Consider the following 20,487-nt stretch of genomic DNA (forward strand, 5'->3'; position numbering starts at 1 on the left):
AGGGACGGTTTGGCTAATGGCAGCAAAGTGCTTGGTTATGGACGATCTCTCGTTATTGTATCTGAGACGAAAAAGGAATGGGCATAGTGTCGGGCGATACTTATCCTCCTGCTCATTACCTCTACCGGCACAATGGATTCCCATCGATCACATCCTATTTTAGGTAACCAGGTTGGGGTTGTAGATGACTGAGCACCTTTTCCATGTCGGAAATACGGCACCTCTGAATCGTGGGGAATCACAGTTGAGGGTCTTGTGTGTCTTGTCTTGATCCTCTGTCTTGCTTCTGTTCTTCTATCTCTGCTGGAGAGCTTGCTCCTTTTATAGACGAGACACACGTACAGGATAACGTCTGTACAGTGGCACAGTTAGCTGCTAGCCTGCCTTAGCTGACTAGAGTACATGGGTTTGGCTCCCGCACTAGATCCTGTGATCCTGATCCTTTTGATCCTTTTGACAGTATACAGTACGTTATAGAATTTGGCTACAGCTCGGAGGCTAAGATTTCTGTTTTTTTTAAGAGCTTCGAGGGCTAGAACTATCCTGGCTTCTTTTGAAGTAGAAGCCATATTGGCTTGTATAGGAAAATGGTTGTTGTATGGAAGAAGATGCATTGTAGGGAGGAGTGATCCACTGACTTAGATGGTCCACTCGCTTGTGGATTACATTAGAGACTTGTACCTAAAGCTCTTGTTTATTCAGCTACCTCTACCTCCTACTTATCTACATAGATGGTAAGATGACTAAGTTTCTTAAGCAACTCTAGGTGCAGCTTATATTACAGTAATAGCTATACTCTCAGAGACAGGTATAGTATCAAATTTACGTTAACGTACATGATAAGTGAGTGACCAGAACAAGCGAGTGACCACTTTTCCACCAAACACACCACCTTACCACCGACATCTCAATTTCTCAACAACGCAAAATGGAGATTACTTCAAACGAAGCCCAATTAATTCTGGCTATTGCCGCTCTTGAAAAAGATCCAAATCTTAAGGTTGCAACTACAGCAAATATCTATAACGTTGATTGCAGTACCCTTAGGCGTCGACGTGCCGGTCGGCCTGCACGACGCGATACTCCAGCTAACTCGCGTAAACTTACGGATTTAGAAGAGCAAACAAGTGTACGATATATAGTTGAGCTATGTAAACGCGCATTCCATCCCCGGCATGCATACGTGGAAGATATGGCCAACCGATTACTACGCGAACGCGACGCGCCTCCTGTTAGTATACGATGGGCTCACAACTTCGTCAAACGCCAGCCAGACCTTCGTACGCGTTTTACGTGTTGTGAGGATCAAGGATCCAAGGGTAGTAAGACCAGAGTGTCTGGGTACAAGCAGTGCACGCGTAACGTAGGAGCAGAGTGCTCGTTAGGGGTCGAGTAGTGGTCTCATTGAACTCTGCCTCTCTCCTAAGCTCTGTCTCCCGCCCTCCTTCTTATACCCGTGACAGTATCGCTAGGGCTTACTTCCCTGCTCTGCTGCTTTGTCGTCCTCCTTGCTGGTGCGCTCCTTCGACGCTCATCTGACGCGCTATTTATACTATTCCAGCTTAGTGCCGTTGTTGCTTCTGAGGCTCGCTTACGCTGCGGCTCCGAGGCTTCCGGACCGCGCCTCACGCTGGCCCCGCTCAGCCGGTCCTTACAGAGCCTCCCTCCTCCCGGGCTCCTGCCCTCAGGAGCCGCCCGGGCTATATGCTCCTATGAGCGGTCACCGCCTGAATTCCGGCTACCTTAGCTGTGTGCGCGAGCTGCGTAGTTGCCCCTCCCGTATAGCGCCTAAGGCGCCGATAACCGAAGGGTCGCCTATACTGCTGCATTTTCCCCAGCTCTTATACCTGCTAGTCGTGTAGGCGCTTACAGTCCTTGGAATTTACAGGTGCGCTAATGCTACGGGCTGCGGGTGCAGGCGTATCGGGATCGCCGTATCGAGTCGTACGGTAGTTAATGGAATTGCCTATTATTGCCCTCCTGCTGGGCTTAATAATAGTGTATGCGCAATGTCAATGACTCAGAGGTAGGGGAAAGGGAATTTTTGCTGAGAGAAGGAAATCGGAGTTGGTGATACAGAAGGGTTGTGTTTAGGTTACGTGGTCGTAGTATGGAGGTAGCTCTATCTAGGCTCCTGGTAGTTATCCTCGATCTACTATCTCGCTATCCTTTTTGTACCGAATTTTACTTTGTCCTAGGAAAAGTGGGCCTAGCCCTAGCTTTAGATATAAATAGGCCTTCCCTCCTACTAATTTCTTTCCTCTTTTCTTCTTTACGGTCTTATACTCGTAGGTTATACCCTTCCTACTCCTCCGTCTCCTTCCTTCTTACCCGTACCTACTACGCTCCTTTGTTGCTTATACTATATACTTATAGGCTGGTCTACTAACTTGTTAGTAGGTTATAGTAGCCGTTACCGCTTTTGCTGTACTGCTTTCGCTCTACTACTCTCGCTCCGTTCTCTACGCCCCTTCCGCTTAGTCTGCTATATCGGATAAACGTCCTGTATATAACGCCCTCGCTGCTGCTGTAGGGGGTTTGTATGTGCTGACCTTATTTTAGGCCGAAGATAATGAAGAGCCTTCTGGCTCTTCTAAGAAGTCTAAGGTTGCCCCGGCGTCCCCTGGTTCCCCGGTGGGTTGGATCCTCCTTTTCTATATTCTCGCTACTTCTAACCTGCTCCTTTAGGTCGAAGACGATACTCTCCTGTCCTCCCCGGTCGCTACTGGTACCTCTAAGGCTCGTAATAAGTTTATCGAAGGCGCCTGCTGTATCATCCTGTAAGTATCCTTCCCCTTACTGCTAGTTCTCCGCTGATTGTATATAGCTGCTGCGTGTACCTCTATCGTATACTGAAGAAGGGTCTCTCTGCTAGTTGCAAGAATTAGAGGAACTCCAGTGCCTGCTACTCCCGCTGCGCGTTCTATAATTATATATGCCTGCCGGTAGGTCCTCCCTCCTTAGCTTGTGCTGCTCCTATAGCGCTTGGTAGTAGCGTCTGATCCTTCTAGGTTCCTCCTGATGCTCTGACTACTGTGGTTCGCTTTATAGAGACCTTCGATTATATAGAGTTCCCTAAGCCTGGCGAGTCTGTAAGTTCTCCCTTCTGCTTCCTCGCTGCGTGTTCCCTACGTTAATAGTGCTTTCCTATCTAGACTGATACTCTTGTGATCGAGGTCTAGGAGGCTAGTAATACTGCCCTATATACACTTAAGGATTTCGCTGCTCCTGTATCCCGTTCCTCCGATCTCGCTGCCTACTATACTAGCGTTAAGTGCGTTGGTCGTACGTTGTACCTCCGCCGTTTTGGTAGGGTTGCTGAGGGCCCGTTGCTTGCCTCTCTTGGTAGTACTAGTCGCTTGCCCGTATCCTCGGGTGCTGCTCCTGAGCTCCCTCTACTGCTAGAAGTGTAGACTGCGGTTCTAATTAATATCTGGAAATACTTAGGCGATATAGAGGAGCTGCTTTCGTATATCGCTGATTATCTTGCCCCTATAGAGGAGGAGGATACTGAGGTTAAGAGTAAGGAGGAGTAGTTAGAGTACTGCTAATATAAAGCTTTTTATAAGTTTTTTAATGCCCTTTAGATAAATCGAAGCTTTTTCTCTTGCCCTGGTATACCTTTATGTACTTATGCCCTATATCGCCTCTATGCCTTCGCTAGTTCGACCTCGTATGCCTTTAACAGTAGTCTATTATCTAGGTGCTCTCTGGGTTCCCAGGTATTATCCTTAGGCGGATACCCTTTCTATTTAATTAGGAACTGCCTATTCCTCGCTAGGCCTCTATAGTCGATAATAGCTTCTACTTTGTAATGCTACTCCTTTAGTTCGATATCGACTCTTTTGTACTACTCTCGAGCTTATTCCTTACTGCCTTTAAATAGTTCGAGTAGGGTAATTAGGAAGACTCGATAGATATAGTAATACTACGGTAGGTCCAGTTCGTATACTATCTTCCTGTTGCTAATAATCTTAAGGATCTTAAAGGGCCCTAGATACTTATCTATAAGTTTGCTATTCGGGTACCGCTGCTTGAAGTACTTCGTTGAAAGCCAGACCTATTAGCCAACCTCGAACGCCTTATCTTCCTGCTTACGATTATACTACTTCTCGTAGTTCTTGTTAGTAGCAACGAGGATATCGTAGATCTTTCTATAGCTCGTTAACAGGCGTTTCGCTCGCTTATCTGTAATAGGGACAGCACTTTTAGGAATTACTATGGGGTCCGGGGGATCTCGAGAGTAGAACCTATAGAGAAGAAAGGCCAGGGTTGACTATATTGCTGTATAGTAGGAACTGTTGTAAGCGTGCTCTACTAGGCGTAGATAATACGCCTAATCCGCTTGATCGTAACTATAGAACGTACGTAAATAGTGCTCGAGTATTTGGTTCTGGCGCTCTGTCTGCCCGTTAGTCTACGGGTGATATACGGTGCTCAGGCACCGCTTAATATCTAAGAGTTCGTATAAGGTCTTCTAGAAGGAGCTTATAAATAGGCTGCCCCTATCGGATACGATGGACTAGGGAAATCCGAAGGGCCGATAGACGTAGTCGAAGAACAGTTCTGTGAAGGCACTTGCTGTAAATATCGTAGTTATTGCGATATAGAGAGTATACTTCATAAACTTGTCTACTATGACTAGGGTAGTATTATATGCTTTACCTGTCCGAAGGTCAATCGAGGTTGGTAGGCCTGTAATAAAGTCTACTGTAATCGTCTACTACGGTCCGTCGGGTACCGGTAGCGCTGTAAGCAAGCTATAAAGGTAGTACGTACGCAGCTTCGTATGTTAGTAGGTTATATAGTTGCCGTTGATATACGCTACTACGTCCTCTCTTATAGACAGCCAAAAGTAGTTACGCCCTAGGCGCTCCTACGTCTTCCTAAAGTCTCTATAGCCTGCGGTTGGTACGTTATAATAGCTTTTAATTAGCTCGTACCTAAGGGAGGGGGGAATATATATTCTGCTTTGGTAACGGATAAGCCTGTCCTCTCCTTTTCTCTACGAGCCTTCGCTACTGCTATGCCGTTTCCTCCGAATATCCGACTGAAGCTATTGATCTTTCTATTGCTCTTTAAGTAATAATTCTTCTAAAGAGAGCTATCTTCCTTTCACCTAGGTTCCGTAATCTCCGTTTTTAGTACCAGAGGCGCCTATAATAGGCGTACAGTGATCAGGCGTAGCCTTATTGTAAGAGTTATTCCCTATACGACAGTAGAGGCTCCCGATGCTGAATGCAGTATAATAACTATAATATGGTCCTTCGGGGGGGCTAGCGCTAACGACGTATATCTGCTTATAAACATCAGATATAATGCCCTCGTCTTTATCTATGGAGCTACAGCCGTGCTTCTCGCTGCAGTCCTAAACCTCTTGGACGACTATATCGCTCTGGCCTTCTTAGCTTAGTAGCAACCTCTCAAACTCTTCTTTTTCTTCTTCAATAGCTTCTTTGTCTTCAGCTGTCCTTATATATAGCAGTAATGTAGCTTCGGGATATAGTCGGAGCAGTCTTTGGACTACTACGATAATAGAGTAAGGGCCGGGGTTCTTTTATTGCTCTTGTTCGACCCTGTCCTATAGGAGTTGAAGCAGCGGGTTCTTAGCGTTTTCGTCCGCTTCTTCCTCTTCTATATAGTCTAGCCTATATAAGAGACCGTTAGTAGGGTTCTAAATACCAAGGCGGTATTTAATAACGAAGTCAAACGCAGCTAAGTCGTTGCTCTAATATAGCTGTTACTAGCTCGGCCTCTTCTTGGTCTTCTAGTACTCTAAGTTAAGATAATCTGTTAAGACTATAATCGGGACTTAGGTATAGAGGAGGTACTGAGACCAGGTGCAGAAGGCGTCGACGAGTACAAGCAGCTCCCTATCTCCGGTATCGTAGTATGTCTCTTTAGGTATAAACTTCCTTAACTTAAAGGCGACTGGATGCTACCGATCTTTGTAGAGCTGTAAGAATATAGCTCTAATCGTGTACTTCGAGGTATCTGTCTCTATACGGATAGGCAGAGGGATCGAAATACTTGAAGATAGGGGCCTCGCTGAATTTACTTCTTAGTAGCTCGAACACTTCGGCTGCTTCCTCTGTAAACACGAATAGGCGTTTCTAGTCGCTGTATAGGAGGTCTGTCAGAGGGGTAGAGATCTTCGAATAGTTTCTAATAAAACGACGGTAGAACCTTGTAAATTCTAAGAAGACTTGGATATTGTATATACTGCGGAGGAGCGGCTACTATATAACGGACTCGATGTAGGACGGCTCTATAGCGATCCCTTCGGATAAGATTATATACCCTAGGAACTCGACTTCAGTAGTATAGAATTGGCATTTCTTGAGATTAGTATAGAGGTCGGCCTTTTCTAATCGATTAAGGACTTCTTTTATATACTGCTTATATACTACTTCGTCGTTGCTATAGATCAGGATATCGTCTAAGTAGACGATATATATAACGTCTACTAATCTAGATAACGTTTGGTTGATATACGTCTAGAAGGTCGTTAGGGCGTTGGCTAACCCTATCGGCATTATATGGAACTCGTAGTAGCTATATCGTATGTAAAAGGCAGTCTTCTACTCGTCGCCTTCGCTAAGCCTAATGCAATAGTATATATCCTTTAAATCGATCTTGGTATAGATCTTATGTAAAGGGGTTGTTCTGGGAACACGTTGAGGGAGATGGACTACGATGTCTTGATACCGAAAAGACCTGGACCAGCGGGCGATATCTTGGTGAACAGCCTCCTATCAATTACACAGAGACTGATCCTTGCGGATCAGAAGTGCCCCGCGTGAGAGAGTTCCCTCACGGGGTTCTTATCTATCCTGTATCGTGACATCATCCAGCATCATTCGGCGGGTCCTCCTGACCTTCGTCTGGAGACTCTCGTTACATCTTAGCTGATAATAGGCGGTTAAGGATCTCTCTAATCAGCGGGATAGGTATGTAGTTCTTATATATTACCGTATTTAGTCCTCGGTAGTCGACGACAAGGTATAATTTGCCTCCCTTCTTTAAGACGAATAGGATAGGGGTGCCTATAGGGCTTGTTGAAGGTCGTATCCAGCCCTTCTCTATAGCGGCCCTAAGCTATTCGTATAGGGTCTCGAGCTCTATTGCCTCTAGTAGGTAAATTGGCTCCCAGGGTGGCTATACGCCGTCTACGAGTTCGATACGATACTTCGTCGTCGTCTAGGGGAAAGGCAAAATCCTAGACTTATAGAATAGCTTCTCGTATGCCCGGTAAGCCTCGGGGAACTATGGCTACTCTAGCTCGTATGTTACGTTAGCGGGGTCCTCGCTAGAGGGGACAACAGCTACGAGGGCGAATACAGATCCCGCTTACAGTTACTTGGGCTCAATGTATAAGCCTATTCATAGCGCCTTAGGTAGGTACGTCTATGTTTTACTTCGGAAGTCGATACCGGGGTTAGCTATCTCGAGCTAAAGCTAGCCAAGAATGACAATAAAGGGCTCGATATCTATGACTATAAGGCGTAGAAGGTACGTCTGAGTTCTGCCTTTACAGTCAGTAGTATATATATAGAAGGGATATACTCTATAAGTTCGTACAGGTTTATTTCCGATGCCAGCAAGCCCTATAGACAGCTCGAAGTGTTCGAGGAGGGAGTACTTAGTAAGGTAGCTATAGCTAATTAGATTGTAATCCGCTCCCGAGTCGAGTATTGCAGGTACCTTCTTCCAACTCCCCTATAATCTGACTATAATATCGGATTCTATATAATAAGAGGTGCCCCCCGTATTATCCTATCGCTCTACCGCTGCGGCCTAGCGTGCTTTTGTAGAGGGGTCTGGTTGCTGTTACTAATAAGGCTGTTATTGGGGCATCGGAGTGCTATATAGCCTACTTAGTTGTATCGTCTGTAGACCGCTTAGAGGTAATTAGTCGAGTAGTACCCAGGCTGGTTATAGGTATAGCAGTGTTATTGCTACTTATCCGTCCTCTCCAGTACTAGGGGGTTAGATGGCCCCAATAGACAATTCCTAGTGATATAGCCCTCCTTTCTGCAGTTATAACAGATAACGTTGCGCCCTAGTTGTATTGGCGGGGCTTGAACGCTCCTATTACCTAACTTGAGGGTAGTAGGGGGTTGTAGCCAGGAGCGGTAGCCCGACGTTCCTTCCGCTCGCTAACTGTCTTTGATCTACCGAGCGGTACTTACTAGCTACTAGTATATAGCTAGCAAGGTACTGTAGTAGGTAATTGCTAGGCGAATCTCCCTACGGAACTTCGGGAGGAGGCCGATTATCCGTTGACTTTCTTCTATCTAGTAGGGGAGGTCAGTAGTAATAGTCGTATATCGATCTACGAATTCTATAACCGTTTTATCATCGTGCTGATGTAGGTTATCAAGCTGTATAGCTGTAGAAAGGGCATGTGTCTCCGGGTCCGAGAGCTGGCTGCAAAGGAATTCAACGAGTTCTTCCTATATAACTAGGGTGAGGTCGAAGGTAGGGTCATTTTCCCTCTTGCTAATGTAGTTAACCTAAATGTTCTTTGGGATCCCGTAGAGGCAGCTTACCGTATATATAACGCGGTCGCTACTTAGAACGTTGCTGATAAGGGCGAAGTTCGCCTTATAGTCGAAGAGGAAATTGCGAAAGGCAATCGCGCTAGACCTATTGTATATAGGATAGGTGAGCGCCGGGGTCTTCCAAGTTACTCCTCCTAGTGCGATTGCTCCGAGCTGCTGGGGCGTTATACCTACGGGGCTCGTAAGAGTGGGGTTAGGGGGGGTTAAAAGAGCCTCCCGGGAAGGATATACCGTTAGGTGAGACAGAGGTTCGGGCTCCGGGATAAGTTGGTCTCGGAGGAGCAGCTCTAGTTTAGCTCTCTTACGGCGCAGTATTGCCTGTCTTCGAGCGATAACAATCTCCTTGTTAAGTCGTTGCTCCTCCTCTAGCAGTCACTGCTAGCGCTTAGGCGGCGGCGTACCCGGCTACGCTACGGGGGAGCGGCTAGCAAGCGGATCGTCTACAGGTAGGCGTCCTTAGGTCATACTAAGGGGATTAAGGACTTGAGTGTCGGGAATCTCAGGGATATTAGGGAGTTAAGCGTTGCTAGAAGGCTGGCTATTTGATGTAAGCGAGCCTTCTATTTCGTTTGCAAGCTGATTGAGAGTAGTGTGTTGACGCTTTGGTGCTATGCTCGTCCCGGACGGTCTAGTCGCCCGGAAGGCAAAGAGTTTAACGTGTGAGGATTAAGGATCTAAGGGTAGTAAGACCAGAGTATCTGGGTATAAGCAGTGTACGCGTAACGTAGGAGCAGAGTGCTCGTTAGGGGTCGAGTGGTAGTCTCATTGAACTCTGCCTCTCTCCTAAGCTCTGTCTCCTGCCCTCCTTCTTATGCCCGTGACAGTATCGCTAGGGCTTACTTCCCTGCTCTGCTGCTTTGTCGTCCTCCTTGCTGGTACGCTCCTTCGACGCTTATCTGACGCGCTATTTATGCTATTCCAGCTTAGTGCCGTTGTTGCTTCTGAGGCTCGCTTACGCTGCGGCTCCGAGGTTTCTGGACCGCGCCTCACGCTGGCCCCGCTCAGCCGGTCCTCACACGTGTAAATACGACTACTAGAGGGCTAAATGCAAAGATCTAAAGATTATTTGCGAGTGGTTTATGTCAAAAAGGGTTATGTGTTAAAAAGGGTCAGGAAGCTGGATCCTGGATCTGCAAAACACGAACCCGGATCAGTGTGATCCGGATTAGTACGACTCGGATAAGTGTGATCCGATCTCTCGGAGACCCGGATTGACGGGTCTCCGTGGTCCAGGAAATTGGGAATAAGAAGGAAGTTCACCTCCGTTAGACAAGGAAGAAAAGAAGACATCCTCAATTTCCCATCCTGAATTTCCATCCTAAATTTAACTCCGAACGTTCAGAGGTGCTGTGCATCCAACACGTCATACCTATATTTCTCATTCATATAAATGCGTATAAAGAACCTTATTACTATGTCTGCGATCTTATCTATATAGCTACCTTAAATTTACTTGCCCTAATCTATTTATACTCTTGATACGGGAAAGCCAATTCTATTGCATTGCCTTCTTATTCTCTGTACTACACTGGGTATATCCTATTCAACCTATCTATGTTATCCATCAATAGCTATGTCCTACACTATCTTGCTACCCATTCTACACCGACTGTGAAGTTACGAGCCTTATAAGGGCCCTCCCTAGCCCCAACAGGTCGCTAATGTAGAAAGATAAACCCTGGAACTACTTGTCTAAATATATTATTTACCACTTGTCTTATTACGCAGAAATATGACGACTAACTCAAGCCCTTCGTACGTACTAAGACCAGTATACGTCTCCCTTCTATCCCCAGCTCCTGTGTCTGCTCCGAGATATTAATACTCTATCTATAGCTAGTTTACGGCTGTCCCTATGGATGAGCTTCACCCCTTACTTTCAGGGGAGAGACTTATATCTGTCATCCCCTAAAACGCCCTCCTTGACTTCTTCTTTCCAGGCTTCTCGGTTTTTATTTACTGCTGTCAATAGTTACCTGTATATTAACCTAAACCTCTATATCCCCTTGGTCATCCTGTTCGGAACTGCAATCTTTGTCTAGCGCTACTTTAGCGCACTCTTCTCAGACTTAATCGAGTCATATCTTATATCGGTTGTTGATATTTGTAGTGACGATGAGATCTATAACGTGATTATGCACTGTCGCAAACTACCAACTACCTTAAACACCCAAAAGGTGGGGAGCTCTACGATTGTTAGTCGTAGAATGCTAAACCTGCATTTTATCTGACACACCCCCTCAGCTCTAAAGACATCCTGAGAGTTTAGGGCTGGAGACCTTTTGCCTCCTGGAGGCCACCAACTCCGTTTACCCGCACCTCGTCTCGAGCTTATGTAAGGTCTTAGCGTTTTCTCGCTGGGTGGCAGATCTGCTCTGCGCGGGAATCGAACCCACGACCTTTTAATCAGCTAGCACCAAAGAGGCACTGAGACTCTTAATTGTCGCAAACTACCAACTACATTAAACACCCAAAAGGTGGGGAGCTCCACGATTGTTGGTCGTAGAATGCTAAACCTGCATTTTATCTGACATGCACAAGCATCAAAAATCGTCCATCCGCAGTACAATTCCACCCCCAACGCGGTTGCCTCGCGCGCTCCACCAATGGGGGTGAGCCGCCTTAGGTAGGACGGAGGCGCAGGGGGTGTGGTTCCGGGGGGCTGTTGTTGGGACCAGGCAAGTGCCTTGTATGGTTCGCTCAGCTTGCTGAACTGGCTTGGCGAACAAGGGGCTCAGCTCGGTCGCAGCAGTCGATTCCTCCCATTCCATCGCCTCCAATTTCTCCGGCAATTGGTTGTCGCTATCCGCTATGAGGCCGCTACAGCTCTGGCGCCGGCTCCTGGCAATTGTGTTGCTCGTTCAGTCAGGTCTGACTTGGATCGTCATCGTCAACAGCGACTATGATCTTGTCGTTGGGGTGCCGTTCACACTTATGTGGACCGGTGCCAACGGACCGGTCACCATCACGCTGTATAATGCCTCCGACGTTCATGTGTGGCACTGGATGAGTATGATCGCCGGTCAGTTGAACCCCACCGCATGGCGCATGGTTGGATTCCAGTCTAACCAGACAGCCTTCAGAGAGCGTCCAAGACACTTCTTATACGTGGACGCCGCCACTCTCGTTGGCGGAACACCATGTCGCATTAAGACTCGTTGACTCCACTGATGGGCCGACCTTCACGCCCCGCCTTCAAATCGCAAGCTCCGTAAGTTAGTGCCTAAACTCTAGCACCTGCAAGCGGGGGCTAAGAGCAGTCTGCCAGCCCTGGGCGAGACCCCCGCCGACAACAACAATAACAACAACGGCGACGACGACGATGACGACACCGCAGCCGCTGCCGACAGTATCCTCGTCCTCCTTCACCGCTAACCCTCCCCGAACCAGCTCCCAATCACTCCAGACCAGCGATAGCAATGACGACGCCGGTGGCTCCGGCGGGCTCACCACCGCCGCAAAGGCCGGCCTCAGCGTGGGCGCCGCGGCCGCGGCCCTCGTCCTTGTCCTCGCTATAGCTTACTACGTCTACCGCAAGGGCAAGTTTGCAGGCGCGAAGGGCGGCATGCGAGAGGGGAAATCACAGGAAACCTTGTAACCTGGCCAAGCTAGACGGAACGGTCATGACTGAGATGGCAGCAACGTCTTCGCTCGTAACGTGGGTGAGGCAAGTTGATCTGGGTGTTTACCGCACCCACTTAGAGATGAGGCCGGCGGTGCCAAAAAGCAGAGTGTGGGCCATAACCGAAGAAATGAAAGTGCATGGCGCGAAGTTTTGTGGGACTCGATGCGGGTATTTGATTCTGGTATAGACATCAGGAGCCCCGACTTTCTGTTCAAGATCAAATCTCCGTTCTGCTTGCCTAATCAGATGTATTATTTACTTGATTTGCAAAGTGTGATGACCTCAGCACTAACAAGTCTTAGGAAGTGGCATCATCATGTCTAGAACCCTCGGGAGGTGATATACAAAGTTATAAACCTTGTGACAATAACGCTGTATGTGAGATACGTATGCGCATGATCTCTGCCTACCAGTTGATCAGCGATCCGCTCGTTGTTGTCCGCAACAATTCCCTCAACAACCAGCAGCGGCTCTGTTGGATATGGTGAAATCACATCTACAAGGGCGGGCGGGATCGTGAGGGCGGTCAACGGGGGTAGTGATATCTAGAATGAAGGACTAGTCCCCAAGCATGGTTCTGGACTTCCACACCGTCACAACTACCCGTACCTCCCGGCAAGCCGTCTAAGGAAAAAGGTTTCCACGGCCAACTCGGCATTAGCGGATCGAACACTGGTTTCCAACCATTGGTGCGCTTGATCGGCCCGCTCAGATGGGCGATGCAGTTCGAGCCAAGCCACAACGTCCAACGGACACAACACAATCAATCAGTGGCTTTGAGAGAGTCATGTCAGGTAGGCATGTGAGGACCGCATCTGTGATAAGTGAGAAGGACGGGCCACTTCTAGTTGCCAAATGTCGGGCATCGATAAAACCCACTCGGTAGAGAGTGGCCAGGCAGTAATGAACGTGTCAGAGCGAAACCGCTGTCGTAAGGGAAGTACAGAAGTATCATTGTCACCCCCACGTTTCTATTGGCGCGGTACGAGGGCAGACTGGAAAGTTTGCCCCGACAAGGTACGTGGGCACGCTTGCCGCGGGACGCGTGGATAATCAGGCCGCAGACTGCCAGACTAGACAAGCACAACATCATTCCTAAGTACTATACCTGGTAGAGCTGAGACCTAAATTTGCCCCGTCACTGGAGCACATTCCTACTGTTGACCAACCCTTTGTAGTCCCACCTTAACTGGCAAGTCAAGACATATTAAGGTAGTTTAAATCTCACACCGGCTTTCAAGTGATAGCATAAGTAAGACATATTAACCAGCACAGATGATAATATTTTTATTAGATAGTTCCTTGAATGATACAGAAAAGAGAGCCAAGGGCTAGAAGTGTAGTAGAAGAGGTAATTGATTAATTGTCGAGATCGTGGAAGAAGAGTGGGAGGTCTGGCCATGGTGGGTTTTATCCATGGCGGGGCACGCGTCGCGTTGCGCGCACAGACCAACTCTTATCTAATCTCTTTATCTAATCTACATATTCCGGCATCATTGAAGGTCTATACAATAGGATAGGTTTCATTCAAGTGTACGGTAGTGGTGGTATCTTCCTTACCATCCACATAGAGAAGAAAAGAAAACTTTGGCTAACTTTACTATCATCTATCCTACCAAAGTTTATCGCAACAACTATGTATATAGGGTTGGGGGGATGGCGCAGTGGGAGTGTGTTGCGCCTGTGAGTCTGTGTGTGGGCCCCTCAACTCTTTCGTCGGGGCCCGAAAGAGTCACATTCTACTAACAGAGTTTTGCCCAGCCCCCTCTGCAGGTCCTGAGCTGCCTATGGGGTACCGGCTTCTCCGAGGTATAGCCGTCGTCTCGGAGGTCGATATCGGTTGGGTTCCAGATAATCGGCCAAACAACGAATCGGGAAAAATCGCTACTGCTCTGACGCTGAAAATCTTGAGCGGCCGGGAGCTGGGATCGAGGCTAAGAAAAACCCAGGGTAGAGCCACTGCCTAACAAAAGCCGGAAAAACAAGTAGGAATCGGCGGAGCCAATGACTTCTAGGGGTCCCGAGGCGACGGGGTTGAAGGACAAAAGGCCTTGGTATTTGCAACCAACCGGATTTCGTGGAGTGGAAGAGCCTGAAATATGTAGTACAGGTTTTCATCCAGCCTTTCGGGGTACGGTTTCCTGTACAATAAGCAGTAGAAGGACCGGGATACCCTGTATAGAGGGTATAGCGGAGTAGGAAGAATATATATGTATATAGGGTTTACACCGAGAGGAGTAACTTAATGGGTTGTAGTATCCTGATTTTATCGCTTTGATCTGTGTTCTCCGTGACAGCTAGGGAGTTCTTCCTATGCATATCGCTTGACTGCCTGTATCCCGCTTGGTAGTGACAACCCAGGGTCTCCGGGTTGTGTCCCAGTGTCCGTTGCTTCGGGTTCTGAAATCTCTCCTGATTGGCTACCTTCGCGATTGGTTCTCGATACTCAGGGTCCATACGACTGCAGTGCTGGGATCAGGCCCTGGCGGTCACAGCCCGATCAACGTTACCAATCCGCTGCGCGAGTTTCCGCCGTAATCGCATCCACCTCACCTAATTTCTTACCCATCTTCCGCCAAGTATGCTTCTTCGTCACCTTCCACGGCAACATTCACTCTGGTCGCTCGGTCGCTGCCGCGCACGCGTACCGTCATTCTGGCGGAACAACCCACTATTGATGAATGCGGCCAAGTTTCGGCCATCCCAAGCCAAACCTCAAAAGGAGGTCAGGGATGGTCCACTCGCCCTGATTGTCGTCACCTTTCTCGCCATTTGCTGGGTAGCCGATCCGCCATGGAAGGAGGCTTTCAACGCCGTAATATCTGTGATCCTTCCCCCGAAAAGAGTGGCAAGCAGCACCTTCTCGTCTCTTCCTACCACCACCCAAGGCGCAACTCAACAAGCTCCTCTCATCTACCAGCCGATTACTCTCCCCAACGAGTTTCGCATTCTCGTTGTGGAACCAGGTTCATTGCCCGATGAGGTCCACTGCCGTATGATAAACGTCGTCAAATCATGGCGGACGATATACGACGCCCTGTCCTACACGTGGGGGGACGAGGCCCCAACAGAAACGATTATCGTCAACGGCTCGCGTACAACCGTCAGAAAGAACCTGCACTCGGCCCTGGTCCATCTACGGCACCCCGATCGGCCACGCAGACTATAGGTGGATGCGCTATGCATCAATCAGGCCGATAACGAGGAGCGGGCCGACTAGGTCAGGAAGATAGGCTAACGTGCATGATAAGCGAGCGATCCAGACAAGCGAGCGATCCATTTTCCACCACCCCACCACATCTATCTTCAATTACACAACCACAACACTAGGAAATAACAATAACTGAATCAGAAACAGATGAATCAGAAGATTCTGCAGCCTCTTTGCATGTACGTGCATTATACCCAGGCTTACCGTACACGCCACAGCACCGAATCTTCGTACGAGACCCCCCTGCACTACCACCATTTTATCGCGTTTCCTGGACCAACTGCTCACTGTCAAAAGGATCATGTGCTAGTCCAAAGGATCAGGATCACAGGATCTAGTGCAGGAGCCAAACCCATGTACTCTATTAAGCTAAGGAAGACTGGCAGCTAACTGCCCCATTGTACACACGTCATCCTGTACGTGTATCTCGTCTATAAAAGGAGCAAACTCTCCAGCAAAGATAGACGGGACGGGCAGAGCGAGACAGCGACAATCAATACAATCAAATCAAGACACAAAAACCCTCAACTGTCATTTCCCAAGATTCAGAGGTGCCGTGTTTCCGACACTCACCTACAGCCTTCTGATCTAGTAGATCCTGTGCCTCCTATACAGTAAATGACCCTCCAAGCCGTATACATGTTTTTTTGGCTCTCCGTCGCTTATTAAGCCCCTTATTGACCTTTCGAGGTGCCGAGACCTCTGTACGTAGAAGAGAAACCTCATGCATTACAGCTATTATACCTTTAGCTAATCGGTCTACAGCAGCCAGTATAGGTATTGGGGAGCTACTATGATAGTTAGATATTCGATTTTTGATAAGCTCTAACTATAAAGTGGCTTCTCGAGGGTTGTATGGTGTTTGAGAGAGCCAAGGTAGTGCTGTGCCTAGATTTGAGGCTAGGGGTATTAGAGTCCGAATACGTATATTGTCAGATCGAAAATTGGGATTGCTGTGAGAAAAGGAGAGTGAAAGGATGATTCGCATTGAAGGAGCGGCGTCTGCGCAGCTATCGCTTCTAAGGAGGTGGTAGGTGACAGTGTTGAACTCTGAACGTTCCAAAACTTCCGGCGAAGCCGGTAATTTATAGGCCTCTGACCCTAGCAGTGCCCCGCCTGCACCTGACACTCTCCTGCACCTGACATATATCCAGCTTAGATATCACCCTTTTTGGATCGTACGGTACAAGCCTGGCTCCGGCAAATCCCCTTGGATATTACTTTCTATAATTGAAGTAAAAAAGACCTCTCTGAACATATAAAGAAACTCCAACTTACTGATATATATGATGTTCATCCGCATTAACTGCTCAATTTGGTGGCTATACGCCTTCTTCAATAGCCTAAAACAGCTAACATCTAATAGCTGAAGTATATATAAAGAGTGCGGAGGTATATAAAGCGTAATAATGTTATGCTCCTAGTAGTAGGTCTCGAATTCTTCGGAGTAGTGGCTATCGTGGCTGTTAAGGATTAGTAGCCGATATTTGCCCTTCGTATGAGATGCTGTATATAAATTAAAGTGCTAAATCTAATCTATACCTTTCTCATTGGTAGTCCAACTATTATCAGTTGTTGTAATATACTAGGTAGCTAACGTAATCCATAAGCGAGCCGTACATCCAAGCGAGTTATACAGTCCCCACTACAACACGTCCTCTTTGCACCTAACATCAATTTTTTCCCACAACCCAATATGGCTTCTACTTCACAGGAAGCAAGGGTAATTTTGGCCCTGGAAGCTATGCAAAACGATAAAAAGTTAAGCCTTCGAGCTGCAGCCGGGTTCTACAACGTACTGCCTATGACCCTCTTCGACCAACATGCTGGCCGGCCTGTACGACGTGATATTACACCCAACTCACGTAGACTTACGGATTCTGAAGAGCAAGCTATTGTTCAATATATCATTGAGCTAGTTGCACGTACATTTCTACCCAGACTGCATAGTGTAGAAGATATGGCCTATCAGATAAAACGCAGGTTTTAGCATCCTACGACTAACAATCGTGGAGCTCCCCACCTTTTAGGTGTTTGGTGTAGTTAGCAGTTTGCGACAATTAAGAGTCTCAGTGCCTCTTCGGTGCTAGCTGATTAAAAGGTCGTAGGTTCGATTCCCGCGTAGAGCAGATCTGCTACCTGGCGAAAAGCGCCAAGACCTTACATAAGCTCGAGACGAGGTACGGGCAAACGGAGTTGGTGGTCTCCGGGAGGTAAAAGATCTCCAGCCCTAAACTCTCAGGATGTCTTTAGAGCTGAGGGGGTGTGTCAGATAAAATGTAGGTTTTAGTATCCTACGACTAACAATCGTGGAGCTCCCCACCTTTTAGGTGTTTGGTGTAGTTGGCAGTTTGCGACATGGCCAACCAACTGCTATACGTACGCGATGCGCGCCCTGTCGGTAAGAACTAGGCCTCCAACTTCGTTAAACGCTAGCCAGAGCTCTGTACGTGTTGGACGCATAGATATGACTACTAGAGAGCCAAGTACGAAGATCTAAAGGTTATTGGCGAGTGGTTTGCACTTGTATAGAATACTAAGGCTAAGTACGGTATTATAGATAACGATATCTACAACTTTGACGAGACTGGGTTTATGATGGGGATCATCTCCGTAGATATGGTCGTTACAACCTCTGATAGCTGTGACAAGGCAAAGCTAGCCCAACCTGGCAACCGTGAGTGGGCAATAGTAATTCAGGGTGTTAATGCCCTCAGCTGGGCTATCCCTCCCTTCGTTATCTTAGCCGGGCATTACCACCTTACTAACTGGTACCGAGAGTACAACCTTCCAGCCGACTAGCGTATTACGACTACCAACAATAGCTGGACTACCAATGTAGTTGGCCTAGATTGGATCAAGCACTTCGACTACCACTCAAAATCTCGTATAACAGGTGTATACTGGTTGTTAATCCTCGACAGCTACGAAAGCCACTACTCGACCGAGTTCGAGCTCTACTGCAAGCAGAACAACATCATTACACTCTGTATACCTCCACACTCTTCCTATAAGTGCTAGCCACTCGATGTTAGCTGTTTTAGGCTACTGAAGAAGGTATACAGTCGCTAAATCGAGGACTTAATACATATACATATCAACTACATCAGTAAGCTTATAACAAGAGTCTCCAGACGAAGGTCAGGAGTGTCAGGTGCAGGAGGGTGTCAGGTGCAGGCGGGGCACTGCCAGGGTCAGGGGCCTATAAATTACCGGCTTCGCCGGAAGTTTTGGAACGTTCAGAGTTCAACACTGTCACCTACCACCTCCTTAGAAGCGATAGCTGCGCAGACGCCGCTCCTTCAATGCGAATCATCCTTTCACTCTCCTTTTCTCACAGCAATCCCAATTTTCGATCTGACAAGGAGGACCCGCCGAATGATGCTAGATGATGTCACGATACAGGATAGATAAGAACCCCGTGAGGGAACTCTCTCACGCGGGGCACTTCTGATCTGCAAGGATCAGTCTCTGTGTAGTCAATGACAATAGGAGGCTGTTCGTGAAGCTATCGCCCACTGATCGAACCCTTTTCGGTACTGAGACATTGTAGTCCATCTCCCTCAACGTGTTCCCAGAACAACCCCCTTTACAATTCTGATCCTTCTGTTCTACCGTTGGCCGAGATAGCACCTACGATGAGTACCTCCCGTAAGCTGGGAACAGAGTCGAGTCCAGGGGAAAACACCCCCCAATCACCTACAAATCCTGTACGCCTTTATCGGTCGGAATTACCAGGATTTCGACCTCGTATATCTTCATATACCCTTTCAGACTCCCAGGTTCCGCGTCAAGCTCCTTACCATAATAACCTGTTGGAATCAACCCGTCTTCGGATATAGCAACTGGAAGTGCTGAAACAACTGCAAGAATAAGAAGAGGGTTTGCTTCGGAAGCTAGGCATCTCACTAGGCGAATCCTTACCGAAACGTAGGCAATATCGTTCTCCTTCAGCAGGTTCTAGTAACTATAATAAGGACCAAAAGGCAATTAAGGTGAAGCATCTGATTTAGTTCCCTGATAATACTACCTATCGATGCCGTTTGGAATGGCTCTAAGATCTATAGCGAGCATTTATAGGAGACCCGAAACGGTTTAAAACGGGTATAAACCGGATCCTTTTCGCCTTAGATCAAATGGAAGAACGTCTTTGTAATCGATAGTACAGTCATTATAACAATCTTCCGATAGATATATAATAAGAGGCCGAAAACGACTGGAAAACGTTTGAAGATTAGATACTGAACTATATTCGAGATCTTATAGATTAAGAATCTACTATTACAAAGTAGCTTAATAATACTAAGTAACGAGAAAACTAGTCTCCTTTAGACTTTCATTAGTACTTGGAATCCCTTAAGGCCTAATTCCTGAAGTAGGACGAAAAGGCTCGTACTCTTACCTTTTATACGAAGCTTTCGTCCGTAATTAGCAACTATATCGACTTATACGTCTATAATAAGCTAGAGACTCGGGAAGAGATAGTTAAACTCGCTATTCAAATTTGGTATAGTTTCTAGCACCGAAAACCTCAGGAAGCCCCTAAGTATTTGTCCCGAAATCCTTCTTATTCTTCTCCTTTATTATGTTCTTCCCTAACCTATAAATCGTTATTTTATCCTCGAAGAGCGTTATTATCCCGTTATTACCAACGAAATATATAGTCAACGACGCTATATACGAAACCTAACGACTACCCTATATCAACCCTATCTCATTTTAATCAGCTGAACCCTATAGACAGTCAGGGAAACCCTTTAACTTATTTTGTTTATAGCAGTAACACCCATTTCGCTAACGACTGCCTATAAAAAGGAGTATTAGTGAATAAAGCTACTAGGTACCCCAGTCGCTAAAGTAGGGGATCGCACCTAAATCGGCAGGGAAATAGCAGATACCGGCGGATATAAACCCCGATTACGTCGGTAAAGACGATGTACTAGGGGTTCCAGTCAAAGACGAATATACATTTCTACAACTTTGTTGAACTATGCCCCTCAATCCATTATAGTCGATCTCGATACTAGAGCAGAGATTGATATTATCAGTCTGGAGTTCGTGAAGTAGAGGAAACTCCGATAAATCGG

At 47.2% G+C, this 20,487-nt stretch overlaps 1 protein-coding gene across 1 annotated transcript; it reads left to right on the top strand.

The window, feature by feature from the left end:
- Positions 1–11,375: 11,375 nt before the first annotated feature.
- On the top strand, positions 11,376–12,162 carry MFIFM68171_05669 (uncharacterized protein; the record flags this gene model as incomplete). Its single annotated transcript, XM_071061089.1, has 3 exons — positions 11,376–11,560; positions 11,628–11,775; positions 11,971–12,162. The coding sequence occupies 3 exons, from the start codon at positions 11,376–11,378 to the stop codon at positions 12,160–12,162; spliced, it is 525 nt and encodes a 174-aa protein (XP_070917190.1).
- Between the last annotated feature and the right edge of the window lie 8,325 nt (positions 12,163–20,487).

Source organism: Madurella fahalii (genome assembly GCF_045866475.1).
Source record: "Madurella fahalii IFM 68171 DNA, scaffold_3, whole genome shotgun sequence".
Classification (NCBI taxonomy): domain Eukaryota; kingdom Fungi; phylum Ascomycota; class Sordariomycetes; order Sordariales; genus Madurella; species Madurella fahalii.